Source organism: Pygoscelis adeliae, unplaced genomic scaffold, assembly GCF_000699105.1.
Source record: "Pygoscelis adeliae isolate BGI_AS28 unplaced genomic scaffold, ASM69910v1 Scaffold392, whole genome shotgun sequence".
Lineage (NCBI taxonomy): Eukaryota > Metazoa > Chordata > Aves > Sphenisciformes > Spheniscidae > Pygoscelis > Pygoscelis adeliae.
The window spans coordinates 1,811,283-1,831,444 of record NW_008824293.1 but is presented as its reverse complement, the minus strand read 5'-3'; the positions used below and the strand labels follow the sequence as shown (position 1 = coordinate 1,831,444).

Below are 20,162 nucleotides of genomic sequence, written 5' to 3'. Positions count from 1 at the left end.
CCACAAAAATTCCTACAGTCTCAGTGAACATGAACAAATGCGTTCACTTAATGCTTGGCTTTGTTAGCTGTAAGCCTGGCTACTACAGGCAGCTTTAGGAGTGACAGTTCCAATCGTGTCACATTACCGCTTAAATTCTAAAACTAATCTTTACTCTTCCATGTATAAGAGAAACAGCAGCCACCTAGCCTCTAGAATCCCTATTCCTTTATCTAGTTGTCTTACCTGGATAGGAGGATATACATTTTTCTTTTAGTGATTTGCCAACCACTACAAAATTCTTTTTCCTCCTTGCTCAAAAAGTTAATTGTCTCCAGTAGGTGGTACAATCAGCTGGCAGGTTCAGAAATCACTGCACAGCATACTCATCATTAACCAGAGGAGATGGTCAGCATCATGTAAGAAGGATGACAGCTGGGAAAAAGGTCAGCTATCAGGAAAGCCCACTTACAGCACATTTTTGCTGAAGTGATGGGGGCTAGTGACATACTTCCCCTCACTGTAAGGCTTTCTCTGGTACTATATATGCATGCTACATTCAACAACTGTTTCTAGTAAAAGCTGGTTCAGAAAAATAAGGAAATTGATTACTCAAACTTTACCTTTTCACCTGTTAAAGCTACCATGTCCAGAGGTCCATACATAAAGCGCCCTACTAGTACCTGAGGACCATCTTCTGCTGCAATGACGTCATTAGCTCGGTGATTAGCAGTCACATTCTGAAACAAGAACAGAAGGTGGGAAGGGTAGTATTTGCTTTTGTAATGAGGCTGCTGTCTCTATTATGTTATTATGAACAGTGACACAGAAACACAGTCCTGGACAGGCACGTGTCTGAGGTACGTCACAGTGCACCTTAGAGCACCTAGCAAAACTGCGTTCCTATTTCAGCTGGAGCCAGGTTTCCAGTAATGGTGGGTTCCTGAATAGACTTTCTAGTGAGAGCACTTAAGATGACCAAATAAGAGAGAACATTTAAGGAAATGCCAATTATCTTTCACTTCAAGTGGTGCCATAGATTCACAAGATTATGTGCAAAACACATGCATCTTAACTGACATTTCTAACTGAAGTGGCATCCGAAGAATGAAGAAAATATTTTTTTTCTTGAGTTATGGATTCATCTAGCATATAAGAAAATAGAAGAATCACCTCTTTGCTTAACTGAAACTTAAGGCATCTCTGTTATTTAAAGAAAGAAATATACTTTCTCCCAACATGTACTGATAAACCAAGAATAAATTGTTCCTATTCCCTAACTGTTAATTTGTTTGCCTCTGGATTACGTTAGCAGTTTTCAGCTCTTTGGTAATATTCAGTTATGTAAACTCATGCTTTGGGAGATCAAACTCTGTTTACATTGCTGCCAAACCCAAGTTCTATAGCTGCCATAGATATTCAGATTTATACTTACTCTCAATTTGACATGTGTCCTTTTGCGTAGCCATTTTTCTCGTGGATTGGATGGACTTAGTGTTGCTGGATCCAGGCTGTCATTTTCCTTGAAATTTACATTTTCATACCTCATCACCTGAAATTATATTAATATTTTAATAAACAGCGTGTGGCCTGAGGAGTCCCGGTACTTGGCAAAGAAAGGGAAAGTACACTGCTGCCCCAGATGAATGACACTGCAGAGCCAAAAGCACAATGAAAGCAGAAAGAGGTACAGGCCATATGTTCACATTAATTGTACAGACAAATAAACTGCTTTCACTCTGTTGGCAACACTTAATCTCAAGTACTTATTGAACAGCTTTTCCATTCACAACAGAGCTTGCACATTCTTCCAGAGAAAATGGTGAAAACATTAGTAAGGTATCAAGTGACAGTCACGTTGTCTGCTCATGGTCTGCAAAGTCAGTAAAGCAGCTTAAGACCACAAAAGTAATTTTCAATGTCCTTTATGGGGCAGAGGTCAGATTCCTGACTCCATCTGCATTGATTTTCTATACATACACCCAGACAGAATAGTTCTTATCACCTTTTGGATACTACCACTGCCGTAGGTGATAGGCTCAGGATTTGGCTTGTAGCTAGTAACATCTGAAGATAAGAGGACTTTTAACTTGTGAACACGCAGAACCCTAATATATCATACAAAATACACATTCTTACAACCTAAATAACACACACTTAACCAAGAAACTTGCATGTCCAACTCAGATTTCAGGACGCAACTCACAGATTACAGAATCTGTGGGTTATGCCCTGTTTCAATTGAAACCACAAGCCCTGTCTTACTGAAATCTGTGGGTTGCACCCTGGGATCATGGATAGCGTGAGCCTACTTCATTTTGAATAAAAAATAGCTTAGTCTGTTTCTTTCACAAGCTAGCAGAAAATTACTCAAGTTGGAACAGTTGGTTTTCTGTGCTGAAGTTTTCCACCCTGGGTGCCCTCTCTGGAAGAGTGGCCTAGAGTCCCTTTGAAAGATGTCTCATATGAAGTCTCTTGAGTAAAATCCTGCTGCATTCAGCCTTAGCAAAGCAGTTGGCTTGCAACAAATCACAGTGATGCTGAGAGGTCAGTGTGTTTTTTAACAAATTGTGATAAATTCTATTCACTGGAGGTCATGTGCAGGAAATATATGCGCCCACAGGAGCAGTTAGCCTTAACTTTAACTCCCAGCAAGGGCAGAATGTCCAGACTATGCTGGAACTAACCAGTCCTTTATGTAGTGCTGTAAGCTCACATACTGCTTTATGGGCATGTTCCAAATGCTTGAAGAGCTTATTAAATTCTAAAAGCTGTAATGCACATACAAGTCTAGGTAAGACTTGTCTACGTAAGAGCTGCAAAAGAGAGGAGAAACATCTATGTACAATTATCTAGGGCTCTTGAAGAGAGAAAACAGGGATTTGCATCTTGTCACTTCCAGTAGAAACCTCTCCTCTACTTTGGGATGAGCATCAAATAAGATTCCTGTTCTGGACACTGTTCTCGTTCATGGAAAAAGTCTTCAGCAACTTCTGCTTTGCCTTGATTATGGTGATGCTAGTTATAAACAAAGTTTTTTAAATTAGCTTTTAAAATTCTGCATTGCTTAATGATACATTTTGACTGGAATCAGATATACTAAAGGATGCTCTGAAAGGACAGCAAGAGGTTGAAGGACTTTTAGAATTTCATCAATTAAAAACAGCAATCAAAAACTCCACAAGTGTTCTGGTTACCAGCCAGACTGTCTGCTGCACAGTCAACTCACAGACTGCCATATAAAGATGGAGGCTTGGTACAATTGCACAGTATTGTACCTCAGCAGCAGTTCTGGACTGGAGGGAACTCGGTCTCTGAGCTTCCATTCCCAAGAGCTACCAGGTGCGCCTCCAGGGAGCTAGCACCATTGACACCAGCACTGGGAGCAGGAGGTGGAGGAAGTTAACACTCAGAGACAAGCTAAAAGGTGTGGCAAGAGAGGCAGGCACATTGACATCTGTCAAACTGATTTAATGAAAAAAGTCACTGTGCAGTTTTCTGCATTATTCTCTCTACTATTTGCCTGGCAGCAGCTGTTTCATCATTCACTGGATGTAAAAAACACACTGATCCAAACTAAACTGCTTGTGACTGGCTTTTGGGTGAGGGTCACCCTCACCACTTTCTCTAGAGGTCAGAGCACTGCATTATCCCTAAGTCACTGTGAGTTGCTGACTAATTACTGACACAGTAGGAACAAGAGACCCATCATATGACTCAGAAATAAATTCTGAGGAGACAGCGCACACAATGCCTCAAAATACTCTAGTATAGTTACAGGAGAGACTTGATTTTCTTATGGGAGCAGTACTTTCAAACTGCTGGTTTAGCATCAAATGTATGCTAATAATTTGATATTTATTAGGGAAATATGTAATTAAGGCTGGAGATAGCCTATTCCTTCAAAAACAGGAGGAAATTAATACATAATACAGGGTTATACTGATCTGGGGCATGGGAGAGGTGAGTAAGGTATGCATGACAGTGCATTGTGCCCAGTCACACAGTCAGTAGTAAGAACACCAGCCAACAGTGCTAATGGTGGGCTCACTGTCCCCTTCTCCTCTCCAATAAATCCACATCTATCATTCCTACATCCAGTTGTATATGATGCAACTGCAGTTAGCCATCTAACTGAACTAAAGATTACAAGACTGATCACACCTGGAAGATGCAATCAACAATCACAATGTTATTTGTTGCAGAGAAAAAATACAGAGATCAATGACCTGTCTTAAAATGAAGGCCACAACGTCTGTTGATTCCCAGTAGCTGGCATGGAAGAGATGCGGCAGGGCCACAGTTGGAAAGGCTGTCAGCACATCTGGACAATACAAGGCATAATCTATTCGTTTTGTTCCCCACCACTTTGCAGTAACTACAGAAAAACGAAACAAAATAGCATCACATTTCTATAAGATATCTTCTTAATAAATCTCTGCTGTTTTTATGTTTAAGCTAGATAATTGAATGAAGTCTTCTGCTTTTTAAATCTTGACATTTAGAGCTTGTCAAAGGTATCTATCAAACACGAAAGTACTGTTTTCACTGACTGCATCATCACTTAAATGTCCGCAATCTAAACAGTTCTATTGGGTCCAAGTTTTGGGAAGCAGAAATCACCTCAGCATGATTGCTTCCTGGTCCACAGAAAATGTACAGTGAAAGACTAGTACTTTTATGATCATGTTACAGAGTAAGAATCGCAAATGCTTCCCAAATAGTGAACGGAATATTGATATATGACTACAGTCTATAACAGGACAATATAATGATTTATAGCACTTCTAATTATGGGTAACAAATCTTATCTATCTATATTTCTTAATACCTGGAACATGCTTCTAAACCCCTGTTAGTATGAAACCCTTAATGACCATTTATGAGTGGCACCTTAATATAAAACTGTGACTTCACTTGTATTACTTTATCTACTTAATTACGAACAGAAGAGGAAGCTAAATTGTGTTATTTAAAATTGCAGCAACTTAGGCTGCTCTCCTTCTCCCCAGATTTCCAAGCAGGTAATTTTCTTTTTCGTAATAAACTTTTCCACAGAAAGGATGTGGAGGGAAGGGTTGTTGCCATTATCATACAGCACATGGCACCAGGCTTCACTCACTGTTGGAGAGGTATGCTGATGGCAAGCTTTCTGTTGACCCTGAGTTTTCACTGTTTGTGCTGGCCAAGCTCAACTTCCTCGTTTTTCCTTGTGGTTGATCAGATGCATTTGGAGATCCAGGACTCTCCTGAGAGAAAGGTATGTTCAAAGAGCTGTTCTCAAGGAACAGAGCACTGTGGTTGTGGATAGCATCACCTGCAGGTTACAGAAATGAAAATAATAATAATAAAAAAAAACAGTGGAATGAACAACATGGCTTTGAAACTAGTGCATGTGTGGTTTTTTTTCCTTAAATACAGAGCCAATGAGCATTTTCCTGAATAATATCAGATTTAATGACCGTGGATTAAACTCCTTCAGAGTGAGGAGGACAGCATTAGATACTTCTCCTGTCCTCTTCCTGACATCAGCAAAATGACTTTAGAGAGAGCCTTCAGCAAGGCTATTTACTGGTTTGCGTGTTCCCAAATGGAACAGAATTCTCATTTATTCATGCCACTCTGACAGATGAGCTATGGGCCATGGCTAACACCTCTACTTAATGAAACAAAACACAGCCTTCCTCCTAAGGTATTCTCAGGAGGAGAATAATGGGAGCAGGAGGTGGAGGGAGTTAACACTCAGAGACCAGCTAAAAGGTGTGGCAAGAGAGGCAGGCACACTGAGTGTGCCTCACAGAGAGGCACACTCAGATGTAAGAACAGATGTATGTACAGATGTGTAAGAACAGATGTGCATTTAAACAAAAGCATTACTGACAATTTTGCTTGAAGCAGCCTGCACATCCCTCCTGTACCTAGGAAAGGCAGAACCTCAACTGAGACATAGGATATATAGCAAAGTGCATATCAAAAGCAGCTGACTCCTCAGTGTTGTTTTTCAAAGAACAAACCTCTTGGAGAGATTAAAACAGTGAACAAAAGAAAAAGGAGACTCAGTTCAATGCACATAATACAAAAGAAAGCAGATGGCCCTCGATGATGTATTGCTCTATTTCTCAGCGTATTTCAGTCCCATTCAGACAAATAACTGTAATCACACTGTGCTCATCTTTCACATGGTCTTGGGTTGGGGACTATGTCATACAATTACGTAGTGGAGGCCTAGAATAAGTTTCCCTTCAACTTTTCAAGTCTTACCAACTCTCAATGCAATGAATACCTCAATGGTGCACACCGGAGAACACAACAAGGACAAGTTTGTCCTGCTTTCAAGGACACATTCCTTAAAAAAATTACACTGGAAGCATAAGTGCCTATAGAGTATCAGAACTGGTAAAACATGTCACCATTAAATGAAAAGGAACAGCAGCGCAGCTCCCTACAATCTCCTCCCTTCCAAAAAGCAGACATGGCTTGAAAGATTCTGGCTTGTTTTGAGCCTGAGTACCTCAACTGCATAAAACAACACAAGGAGCTGCCCTGCAATGGAATCAGAGAAACAATTAAATTCTAACACTTTGTGATGGGTATGTAGTTTGGACAGAACATGTTCAATTGTAGTTTCCATGGGAACATGTGCTCTGAGTTTTCATTAAAGAAACCGCAGTGTACTGTCCTTTCACAGGAATCTTGTTGACACCCAGTAGGGAAGAAAGCTATGTGTGGCTATAGGAAAGCTTGATGGAGGTGAAAAGAATGGAAGGATAATTTTATTACTTCCCTTGTCTCAGGCAAACTATATAGACTCCAACACAGACAACTGAAAACACAATGCTGCTTTCCTATTACTTACCTCACAAAATGAGGAAGTATTATACGCTCTTTGTAGTGAAAGAAGCAGCACAAAGAAGTCAAAGGTCTGATTCTATGTCATACTAAATACTGAACAGCAAGGCACCTGGTCCTTCTGGGACAACAAACCCCAAATCATGTGGTCTAAAATAACACAGCAAATCAGTTCACTGAAGAGAGTAGCAGAATCCACAGACATAAGCAGTAAGGAACAGGGAAGCTGCCAAATTGCACCCCATTAGGGGGTCTCTCTGAACCAGAACCCTGATCCAAACATCAACGAACAGGAAATTGCACAGAAGGTGCAATGAATCTCATAAATGAGAGCTATATCTCCATGAAGTGCTCATGATTGGCCTGATGCATACTTTCTGCTTCCCCTTCCAAAAGATTCACTGAAATAAAAAAGGTTATGCTTTTAAAATAAATTTTCTGCTTCTGAATTGATGTTGCTCTGCTGAAACAGTCGTAAATTGACCCTAATCTAATCCTTCCTCCCCCACTATAATTTTGCAAGAGTTTTGGTTTTTCATTCCCACTAAAATGGAGATGGAGAAAGAAGTAAAAATAGTAACTTTGCACAGAATAGAAAACATGTTGTCAGCCAACATATCTGTTAGACTTTTCCATATTATTGAGTAGCTTAAGACCAGCTTGGTAAGGGGTCTGGTGCCTTGAAACCTGTTGTTTATTTTGTAATACTGTTATTTTAAGCTCAGTAACCCTTCTCCCTATGAAGAGATCAAATCAATAAAATGGAAGGCATTTTTGGCAGTTTTTTCTCTCCCATTTCCTGAATTATCTTTATTTTGAACAGATAGGGCAGCCTGCCTTTATCTCTGTAGGTCAGGTCTCTGCTGAATTGTAAAGGAGGACAGACAGTACTGGTTAGAGATTAATAAAATACATGTAATACTTTTTTTTCCCCTAAAAGCTCTGTGCTCAACTTTAGACTAGGACAGTCTACTTGCCTAATTCTTCTATTTAAATAACTGAAATGGATACTTCCTACCAAAAACAACCTTTCTCATGGCTCTGAGGGTCACTAAAGTTTCTTCTCATTTATCCTACTAATCTAAATTTACTATCATGCTTGATAAGAAATAAAATAAAGGCAGATCATTTTACAGAGTCTCATCTTGGATAATTATGATAGTTATAGCCAATACAAAGAGGCAAAGCAACGTCCTCAAGGCCACACAGTAACCACCTCCAGACAAAATTAACAATACTTTATTTTATGCATATACAATTGGAGAAGTACTGTGCTTTTAGACCTTAATTTCTATCAATCCATAATGAAGCAGACCAATTGGATCAGCCATAGTCTAGACTGGCACTCCTGCAAATTCCTTATAAATAAAATTTTGCAAGAGAAAAATTTTGCAATTATTTCAATTGTGCTGCAAAGTAAAATGTGAGGTAGAAGCTCAAACAGTAAAAAGGATTATGATTATCTACATTCTGCTATGTCAAATGTCTAAAAAGTAGGATAGGTTGAAACCATGTGCTTTGAATTAATACACAGCAACCATACTTTTAACCCCCAAGTAGATAAAACGCATCATGTCATAAGCAGCAAAGCAAAAAAAGGAATTAAATGCCACACGTTATTAAGTGTCAAAAGACGTGACTGGTGGTAGATCAGAGACCTGTCACAAAGCTAAGGCTCACTTGTAATAGCTACAAAAGCACTTTGATTATGAAATGTCAGCTAGGCAGCAGCTGAGAAAGCTACTGTTTAATGAAAGGTCAAGAGAGCATGGCTTTCTCCAGGCTGTAACATAACCTGAACTTTGTACCTTGCCCTTATAGTAAAAAAAATCCCACCAATTACTAAATCGCATTTTTGAGCAATCACCATAGATGAAAGAGTTATGAAGATAAATGTTTTCTCCACCTGCTCTGTATATCTGGCAGTGCTTTGCATGCAGTTTCTTTTACTTTAATTTGTCTGTATATCACAGCAACACGAGGTAAATATCCCCTTTAAGAGGTGACTTCTGAAAAACTGGGATGCCTTATATGATTATTTCCATTCCAGTGCATAGGTCAAAGATATCTCAGATATTAAACTTAATCTTTGCTCATTTTTCTTTCCTTTGCATATAATGTGTTGACTCTCCTATACATTCAGAAAACTGAATTTAAATCATGCCTCAAATAATTTTATTTTATTAAGCTATTTATTCAATAGCCTAATAATGTAATCACATCCCCATTAGGAATTGTATCAACAGAAGATACACTTGCAGCTGACCACGTAATTGACAGAAAGAGGAATAATTCTCTGGGCTAGTCAAGTCTCTCTGATTGTCAAAATCGAGCCTGGTAAGAGTCAGCTTTCATCATCATTCAGCTCTTAATAGACCAATCCATCACACACACGAACAATACCACATTACTACAAACTGAATAACCCTGGGGGCAGACTTAGTGATAGATATTGATGCCTGCTGGATGCAAAAGGCAATCGTCTAGATAAACATGTGCCCTGCTCTTTAAGTCCTGCCATTTAAGTCTTAGATGTTTCCTGAATCTCAATGGAAAAAGTAAATTTGATAAACTAAAAGCTTAAAGATAAACCCTATGCACAAAGCAGCTGGCTCCAAGAGCTTCATTTGATTGGCAAGAACTGAAAGACAGCTATAGAAACCCTACCCCCCAAGTTTTCATCATGTTCTCCAGCCTGTGTTATCGCTGAACCATTCCTATGAATCATATGGTGAAATTCTCTTCTAGTAGTAATTTTTTTTTTAATGCGGCTTCCAGATCATAATTTTTTTCCACAGAGGCACCTATCAGGAATGTCAGGCAGACAACAGAATCATTCTTATTTTAATCATCAGCTCTTATGAGAAAAGGAACAAGGAATGAGATTGTTTAATGACATGAAAGATTATCAGAAAAGGCTGTCTTGGGCAGCGCATAACAATTAGAGTTTGGTGTAACTAGGTCTCATCATAACTGATTAGTAAACTACTGTTCCAGTTGACACCACAAAGGCTCTCACATTTTAAGAAATACTTTCATAAGCTCAGGTATCAGAGAAAGGAAAAAAAATTATAGTCACTAGAATTAATCCTTTGTGAATGAAGAATGTTAAATTCCAAAAGGATCTCAAAGTAATTGCATTTAAATGGGAGGATTTCATGTTCATTGAAATATAATGCAGCTTAGGTGTAAAGCACAGCAATGATTTAATTCTGCACAGCGATTTAAATACAAAACCATACCATGGAACATTTGCTGATCGTTAGCACTCAGGAATTTTTATTTTATAATATATCCAACAGACAGGATTTCCAGATTTACATGCTTTGTAGGGGAATCTTCTCACCCAGTGCCTTAGATGAACTCAAAAAGAACATCAGTTATTCCCAAATCACTTATGAAGTCTCTGCTTCAAGAATCACTGTATCTGAAGGGTTTACTTTAACATAACAAAGCTGGTAAAGTGTACCAACCTAAGGTTTTCCATTTGAAAAGCAGCCTAAGGGAACTATTCTTCCTATAACAGTTATTTAAAGAAGGGTTCAACTTTTCAAGATAGCCTTAGATATGTCTCAGTGGCAGAATTTGTACCTAAGTAACCAGCAGGACTTCCAAGTGCAGTCAGTCATTATAACAACTCCAAGTCAGAATGCAAAGCAGGGTATATATTTCCGTTGAAAGAAAACTCAGACACAGGGGCGAGGGGAGAGCATATGTTCCCTAGTTTGGACTGTCCCTCACCTTAGCTATTCCTTCAGTAATTCCTGAGGAACAGCCAGATCTTCACATGTTTCAGTGAAGCCAGCACCTAGAAACCAACCTTCTGCAACTCAAGATCAACTGTTGCTTTTCAAACATTGATTTAATCAGATTCAAACTGATTTGCATCCAGTGTACACCATATTTGAGCACATAAAACAAAGGAGTTGTGTGTATCCCAGTGCACAGAACAGGTTCCCAATGATACGATTCTTCTAGCTCCAACAAATAGAAAACACTGCCATTTTGCTATATTAGCCTCCAACCTTAAACTCTGAATCCTGAAAAGCCTTTTGAAATATCCTGCTGAGGCTTGAATTCATGTCTGAATCTGTAGCAAAAAGAATAAATCTAATGTGCATGCATGTACAGATACACACTGATCAATTCCTTTTTTGTATAATATGACAAGTCAAGATACTTCGCACCTATATGATTTTATCTCATTTTCCAGAAAGTCAAAACAGCACAATTCCTTCTACTAGCACCTTGCTCATCCACATCTTCCTCTTTCCTCCCCACAAATCAGTCTATTTCTATTTTTTCCTGGATTCAAACATTTATTACCCAACATAACTATTGTTTAATAGCCTACCTAGGAAAAGAGCAATCAAAAGACAATTTGCCCAGTGCTCTAATAAGTGACCAACAGAAACAATATCTGAGGATCTACGCAAAGGTCAACTAAATGTAAAAATAAATTGTTTAAAATGATAGTCAAAGACATGAAGTTTGCAAGTGACACTGCAGCTAAAGCAGCAGTATCACCTTCCAACCCCTCTTTAACACAACTGGTATCACAAAGCTCATATGTAAGAATAATTTTTTCTTGGTAATCTTTGGTTCCACACTTGCTAAATATGTCTGTGCCATTCTGTCCCAGATGACTTGTTTTTAGCATGTTAGCACCTTGGTATTTCAAATCCTCTTGAGCTGTGTAAGGAGAGAATGCTTAAGAGAACAACAGGTAAGGAAAGCTATAAAAATCGGCACTGTACCTAACTGGTGAGATCTTCCATCCCCCAATGGGTATCTCTGGTACCGTGGGACACTGAATGGAGGCAGGAGATGGAATCTTTTCTCCAGCAATGGTTCAAGTCTGCAGGCAGAGGGGTCAGCAGAGTGAAAGAAACTGTACACTTGGCTGCAGGCTGGCCGGACCTGGCATACTTGGATGAGAATGAGAAAGAGAGTTCAGTATTGCCCCTTTACAATTTTCAAGGAGTCTATACAGCAACATGTTTAATATGGTCTTCTGCAAACTCCAGACTAGCATACATCTGGCCACAAGAAATTTAACTAAACTGTTTGCTATTTCGCATGTAAAGAAGACTTCACTGCAAAGGAGTTACAGAGACATCACAATCTGAGATGCAGGCATGTAGCAGATGTGAAGACCAGCCAGAGAAATAGAATTAAGGAAGGAAAAAGAAGTTTAAAAATCTTGTAAATATATTATTGAACATTAGAGCTATGATGCTCAGCACTTCAAATATTTACCAGCAAAATGGTTGCTGGGCATCCTCTGTGATGTCCAGAGGACTTAAACCTAGGTGACAGCAGGAGCAGGTAGGTGACAGAAAGCCCTGCAGTTTAAGTCACATTATGGAAGCTAATGTATAGAAATGAGGCTGGTCATACTGTAACAGCAAAGCAATGTTTATGATTCTTGCTGAAAGTGTGCAGCTCCTGAGGTTTCTGGGCTGCAACTGTAAGTGCAAATCTCAAAATCATTTACTCAGCTAATAAGGCATTCTTTTGACTAAACACACAGCACCAAAGCATAACTTATACTCAGGTGAGTGATCACACAAGACTGCTAAGGTCTGTAAAACAGCTGGTGTAGTCACTTCTCACCGCCACACATTTCAATCACACTGAATCTTGCCAGCACGAGCAAATCAATTCATTATAGGCTCGTTAAATTTAGTACAGTTTGTATAGTACTGCATTACATGTTACAACAGTCAGTTTATTAACTACAGGAGTAAAGGAATGACTAAAGTATTTATAAAATATGTTTGGGAATATTATGTCTGCTCCCCATGAACTCCATGCAAGCAAGACATATTTTCAAACCTGCTGTGCTATACAATAAACCCTAAATGTTCTTTTGATAGAATTACTATTTCCTTGTGGTGATAACAAAAACCCGGTAACATGTATGATGTTTTTCCTTAGAAGACATGTTTGGTACAGCATTGTTCCCATGCGCAAGCCAAACACATGCTTAACTGGAAACCACGAAGAAAGATCTTAGAGTTTTAATATAAGGCGTCACAGAATATTAGATCTAATGGAATCTATCTTAAGTGACATCTCTCACCAGAGCAGCCATCATGGAATTAAAAAGAAAAAAGAAATCAAAACCACACTACTTAGGTTCTCTCTCATTTTCAAGAACAACAGTCAAGATATTTGTACATAAGCAAAACTACAATGAGCAAACTTGATGCTGTACATCTTCCTCTGCTGCAGTCACAAAGTCACTAACAGCTACATCAGAAAACACTACATTCTTATAGATTTTCTCAAGTGCTTTCCACGTTGCTGGAAGGACTCTAAAAATTCATGTTCTGGTGCTTGCTGCTATTAATGGTATATAGGGACAAATCTTGATATAGGCTGTCTATGTTACCAAGTTCTAAGCTCAAAAGATTGATACTGAGTTGTAATAGCAGCATTGCCATAAGCAGGTTAGAACAATACTTTGTTTTGTTCTGTATGAATGTTTGTTCTACAAAGGCTACAGCACAGGCACACAATGTTTTTTCTCAAACTAGTAAGACAATTAACCTTTTATTGATCATAGTAAAAACTTTCTCAAGACACTTCAACATTGAGGATCCAATTCAGGAAAACATTAATTCTAAAGATCAGGAACATGTTTACTTATCTTTTCGAACAGGATCAGAAGCAGGACTATCTGAAAAGATAAAAATTCAGTTGCTCAGAAAAGGACTAGAGTGGGGTGTCCTAGCTCATGAACAGCTAGCACACAATGCGAGACCCTGAGGAATTTGTGACGTGGGAAAGAAAGAAGTTCCTCTAATTTAATATTCTACCCGCTTCTCCAAATTATCCTGCTAGTAGAGCACCAAATCACACTCAGCCCATGTAGCTGTTGAAATATGGTACTGTCAGATACTGAAAATGCATTAAACCTCAGAAACCACATGTGTACCCAGCCCACATTTGTACAGGCAGGCACCTTGCCAACTCTGCTTAAACCTATAATGAAGGGAGAACGGCACAGCCATTCAGAGAGCAACTAAATGTAATCCATTGGTGACAGATGAAGACTAGATTGCTCCTCACATGGTATCTGAGTTCACTGCTTAAGGTAGATGTGATGAAACACATCTGTGGGGACCACTTCATTGCATGCGCTCTGCGCTAAACAGTCTAGGAGACTTATCTTCATGTCATGAAGATGTCAATACTCATAGCCTCTCAAGAAATGCTCTGGGACAAATCTTCCAATAAGAATATACCTATATACAATCCAGTTCTGCCAAACCATGAACTCTTTTCTTCTTTGGACATGCAGTGTGCATTGTATTTTGCATTCACTGACTCACTCTGGGGATAGAGCAACATCTCTTTAATTCTGCAGGATTTTTGTCACACAAAGTGAACAATGTGGGTGTCTTTGGGGGCATCAAGTGAAGCTTTGTGGGTTGTTTTTCCCCCCCAAGCTCTCTTTGTAAAATTTTTTAGGATTGTTACCATTGGCAATTAGCAGGTTTCCAGCTGCAGGATAACCAAAACCTACTTTTGATGTCTGTTGCATGTTGATTTTTCTAGAAAGGATGGCTCTGTGCATCAATCAGCACACCTGGTAGCAGATGAAAAGAAAGCGGGAGATAAGATGACTGCTTGTTGAGGACACTATAGAATCTTTTCCCTTTCCCACTATCAAATAAATAGCAGCTTCATGCCACCTTTGTTCCTTTCCCACCATTAAGCCAGCCATATGCAAAAACTATGGCCTGTGAGATTCTTCTGTGAAGTACCTTTCCACAGTTCTCTGGGAACCACTATCAAGTACCCTTTTTTCCTAACATATTCTCCCAAGTAGGGTACAAAATGTGCCCGTCAGTTTATTGTGCTATGAAAACTGAGTAAATTCTCCCAGGTATTCCAGTTAATTGCATCACAAGAGAAGCAGAAGGGAAACACCAGCAAGACTGCAAAGATCCAGATTACTTTTGATGGCTTTCTTCAAGCTGTATTTTGTTCTTAGTATTTGTCAGAAAAAATGGCAACAGGTCACCTGTGTGAGAGTATTTAAGCACAGCAGAAATTAATTCTTTGCAAGTAAAGTGTAATTCTCTTGCAGAGCCCTAATAGTGTAAAATAAATTCTGTGAGGTAAAGCATTGCACTGCATTATAATTAAAACTATATTTTGGCAAGCCTACAACTTTGACGTGTAGTTAGGGATCTAGTGCTTATAAAGTAGAGCAGTAAACTGGGTATTACCCTACTAAACTAGAGCTTCCTTCCCTAGTGGGTAGTATATTGGTTTATTCTTTCTTTCTTTCTCGTCATGCTTAATATTAACTGTCAGAGCCAAACATAATAATTTCCTCATTTGGACATGAAGAAAAATTTCTTTACTGAAAGAGTGGTTAAACATTGGAACAGGCTGCCCAGGGAAGTGGTTGAGTCACCATCCCTGGAAGTATTTAAAATATGTGTAGATGCGGCACTTAGGGACATGGTTTAGTGGGCATGGTGATGTTGGGTTGACGGTTGGACTCGATGATCTTAGAGGTCTTTTCCAACCTTAATGATTCTATGATTCTAAAGGAAGTGCTTAATGTAATTAAATCAGTTGTCTAATTGCACCTTCTAATACTTCTTGTACAGGAACTTTTTCTGTATATGTCTGCCTTCTGTATATGCACTGAAGGCAGACAGAGACAAAGCAAGCCAGGAATGCAAACAGCAGGGTTATGAAATTTGTCAACATAGGGCAAATTATGATATTTAGTGGCAACAAGAAAGCATGTCCTCTGGGTTAGCTGTTTTCATACCCCTCTTCCAACTTGGCAAAAGAATACAGCACATCATGTTCCAAAGGAGATTATTTCCTACTACTCTGGCATTTAGCAGTATTAGTTCCCAACCTGATCATTGAGAGCAAGTGCAAAACACCCTGCCACTACAACCATAAGGTAAAACAGTGCCACTTTTTGGATGTAACTAAATGCTCGTGATTTATTCAGAATTCTAAAAAACATTGACATTTTCATAGGGTAGCAAGCCTCTTCCAAGGATAATCAGCACACAGAGAGTGGAAGAATCTGACAGAGACACACAAATGATCAGTACTTTAGAAAACAAGAACTGAGACGAGACAGTGGGAGTACCACAGAAGAGAGTGCTAGAGGGTAACCAGAAGAACTGTCAAGGAAGCACTAAGGGACCAACAGAATATTTGACACAAGAGAATTAAAAGACATTTGGCAAGGAAATAAAAAACTGGAATGAAGATTTGGTTTTAGCCACACTCTTATTACTGTAAAGATAAATAAATATTCAGAAAGTAAAACATGACAAAATGCATCTGTTCTGCAGACAGAACAGGCAAACTCTGGATATAATTTTCTTACCTTTTATTTTAAAAACTGACTCTTAACAAAACAAATAAATAGAAACATCCTGAATTTTATTTCTCACATTTCCAGGTAGCTTTCTACCTTTCATTTCAGTACAAAGGGCACCTGACTCTTCTCACCTAACTTCCAACTGTCTGCATGACAGGTTTCAATTTGTCTGTTTTCCTCTCAACTGCACCGTAATTATCACTTTAAAATGGGATTCTCTTACCTTATGTACCTCTAAAGACTAATTATGCTTCCAGTAGACTCTGCTCACCGTGGAATGTGTTTGAAATGCTGGTCAGTTGAGCTGCTCTCAAAGCATGCTCCCTGCAGGATACCAGAGGGAGGATGGAAGTGAGAGCTAATTTGAAGAAGATACTTTAAAATACTAGTAATTAATGTGAAGTTTTCCTGTCAAAGTGTCTGGAGGGTACCAGAGCTGAGATTGGGGAAAGGAGGACTATTGGCTAGAGAGTTTAGAAACATACAGTCCCAGTCCAGTAAAGTATTTGACTGTTGAAATTTGCCATCCATCTCAACTATAAAGAATTGGGATTAGGTAATCTCATTCATCCACTATAAATTTAAATATAAATGAGAAGGGAACTTGGACCTGTGCACAGAGCTGCCACCAAAATATTACAGAAGGACTCAGAAGTTGCGTTTGCTCTTTGCTTTCCAATATCTAACGGTAAAAATGTAATTGTATGGCACATTAATTTCTTCCAAACTGGTAACAGAAACGCTTGCTGTGCAGAAGAGCTTGCTTTAGATTCCTGTAGCAAGGGGAAAACTGTGGAATAGACACATTATATCTTGCCCCAATCTTATCAGTTTCACTGTCCATAAGCCATGTCTCAGACATCTTGCTAAACTTAATGACGTTGTGTTTTCTCTTTACTGATACATTCTCACCAATAAATGGCAAGCAGACACAGTAATCAGTCATGGTAACCTTCAGAAATTCCGTTCTTACCAGTCAGGGCAAAGCTGTCTCCTCTTTCTTCTCTTGCCTTGCAGCCTTCCCCAGTAACACAGATGAGTTTCAAGTTCAAAACAACATTATGGCCTCATAGAAAACGTAGTCAAAATACGGTAAGTCACTTTGTTTTTAAAGTTACCACCTGAGACAAATCCTAGTAGCCTCATTTTTACCTTGTTCATGCTTTGCCTGGATTTCAGACAGGGAAAGGTTATGATCAACTTGCAGAGCTTCCCCTGACCCAGTGATCCTAACTTCACAATATAAGGTTTCAGGAAGGCAGCTCTCACCTCTGTGAATCCAACATTACTTCTAAAGGGCATGTTTATATGGCCAGCAATGACTTTTAAACGTAATTGTCACACTTTTGAACACACAAATGCTTTCATATGCAGCACAGCATTCAAGGGAAGACTTTCAGATTGCACAGAGAATTACACACAAAAACTATCACTTTAGAGCAAGGCCTCTTGCAAAAAGCCACAATTCCATTAAATTTTCACACATTTTCAATACACATGTACATTCCCTTGAAGTGAAATGTGAATTTCATCTGTGCTGATCAGGACTGAATGATGGGAGGGCTTACCACACACAGTCAACTGCTGACAGCCACCACTGGCTATACGAAAAGATGTGTCAATGTCTGCTATTGAGGTACTCATAACCAAACACTGCCAGTATTTTCTACTTACTGTGCAGTACCCGGCATCTGCTAATCAGCATTTGTCCTCAAAGACTCTAAAAAGGTATCTAATGAAACAGATGCATGCTCTATTTCATATGAGAATCCAGAGTAAATGTGTCCATTCTGATTCGTTAAATGGAAACCACGACATCTTGCAAAAATATGAATTCTAGCTCAAAGAATTTGAATCTATGCGCGCAAATTAATACTGGTAGATTTTTCCACATGAAGTCCTACAAAAAAACCCCCTCAACTCCCTGCTCCAAACCCCCCAGCAAAACCTCAACTGCCTTCAGAGGGAAGTGTTGCTGATCTTGTAAAGAAATCCCTAAGACAGAAAAACAAATCGCAGTGCAGTTTTCAAAGCCAGCCATCACCTGTATAATTTTTGTTCATTTCCCTGACAGCTCTTTCACAGAAGCAAAAAGCCTTAGTTTGTGCGAAAATATATATGAATTCCCATTCTCTTTAGCTGAGCTTTGTTTTTGGTTGCTTTTTTTATTTGAACAAAACTAAGTATTGCAAATATGAGGAATAAAATACAGAATGGGAGCTTAATTATGCTCTCTTCTAAGTCCATGGAACTTGCTAAAAAAATCCTACCAGATTTCTAAAGGCTCTGAAAGACATGGGTTTGGTCATTTTTTTAATTATGGCAGGTAAAATACTTTTCAGTTTATATTACATTCCACTTTATTCCCACAATCAAATGTGACTTTGAAAGCTCAGTCAAATGCTTTACTCAGAAGTCTATAAATTGAGAAGAAAAAAATTGGGAGTCCTGAATTATTGTCTCTTCTCACTATTGCAACTGATTTTTCTCCCTCACCTGATAAATGAACGTATAATTTCCTATGAAGATGCTGTGCTATCTAAACCTCATACAATGCAGAGGCAAAACACGCACTGAATTTTGAAAAGTAAAGTAAGCTTTTACTTTAATGAAAAACTGAAAAAATCCAGATATATTTAGAAATTAAACAAAAAAATCCTGTATGTGTCTGATCACTAGGCTCTGTTACCAGAGAGGAAAAAATGGCTCACAACCAACACACCTGGGGGCCAAATTTGCCCATGAAGCCAGACATGAACAAGATGCAATGTTGAACCAAGCACAGATGTTATTTTTGGTATCTTTTTCAAGGACTGATCCTTGGTGAGGTGTAAGCTTCATGTTGTATGACATGGAATATATCATTAACAGCAGAGCAAAAGACACACTACTGTAAATGGGTAAGCAGTGACACCCCTGGAACAACCCTCATCACCTCAGTACCTACCTACACTAACACTCCCATCTTTTAGAGGAAGAAACTCACCTCACTCCCCAGTCTTTAAATAGGCTCCTTTATTTACCGTCTTTTATGAGAGTCTCTTTGTTCACAAAGGTCATTAAGCAGCCTGTATTCTAACCCCAGAAAGAGCTTACCATCCAGGCCAGGCAGAACAGTACTCCTCATGGCCAGCACCAAACCAAGCGGCGATCCAAAGAGGAAGAAATCAGACACCTCGAATTCAAATCGGCCCAGGTTTACTTCTGAGAGACTGGAATTCACAGGAGGAAAGTCTGCACCATCTTTCAACACACTTGAGTGGATGCTGAGCAAAGAAAATGCACTGATTCAACAATAATGAAGAGGGCATCCAGAGAAAAAATCCATTCCCAAAACAGGCTGCTTAGAAAGCTCTAGCATCTCTAACTAGATCTAAGCAATATGCCTTAAACTGTAGATAGGTATTGCCGTATAGCAGCCACTTATGATTTCCACTGCGGCTATTCAGTAAATTTACTACCTTCAACATGCAAGAGTTTTCTACGGTTATTCTACAGAATACTTACTGGTAAGTTATGCAAGGACTCTGAAGATTGAAGTTTACCTCCCCTCCCTTTTAGCAGTACACATGTATGTAAGCTTATTCTAAAACTTCTGCTACAAATTCGAACCTACTCAGGTTGTATAAGGACAATGGTATTAAAAGGTTACAGTCATGAAGTATGTTACATGGGTACATAAAAAGCATTGTTCTAATCCGTTCCCTGAGCTATTAACTAGAATTTCACTACTTTTCAACTATTTATTACAGGTTAAAAATAATGATGCTTATAGACAGCTTTTAATCTTTAAAGTGATTTAAACACTTTCAGTACTTAAAGGGGGCTTATAAAAAAGATGGCAGCAAACTTTTTAGCAGGGCCTGTTGCGACAGGACAAGGGGGAATGGCTTTAAACTGAAGTGGGATAGATTTAGACTAGATATAAGGAAGAAATTTTCTATGCTGAGGGTGGTGAAAC

At 38.9% G+C, this 20,162-nt stretch overlaps 1 protein-coding gene across 1 annotated transcript in view; it reads right to left on the bottom strand.

The window, feature by feature from the left end:
• PITPNM3 (PITPNM family member 3) overlaps nucleotides 1-20,162 on the bottom strand; it is a 113,671-nt gene that overhangs the window by 8,082 nt on the left and 85,427 nt on the right. The window contains exons 9-14 of the mRNA XM_009318835.1: nucleotides 19,298-19,467; nucleotides 11,586-11,756; nucleotides 5,102-5,296; nucleotides 4,209-4,357; nucleotides 1,415-1,531; nucleotides 603-719 (exon numbers count right to left, since the gene is read on the bottom strand). Coding sequence (XP_009317110.1) covers nucleotides 603-719; nucleotides 1,415-1,531; nucleotides 4,209-4,357; nucleotides 5,102-5,296; nucleotides 11,586-11,756; nucleotides 19,298-19,467 — 919 coding nt within the window. The remainder of the gene's footprint in view (nucleotides 1-602; nucleotides 720-1,414; nucleotides 1,532-4,208; nucleotides 4,358-5,101; nucleotides 5,297-11,585; nucleotides 11,757-19,297; nucleotides 19,468-20,162) is intronic.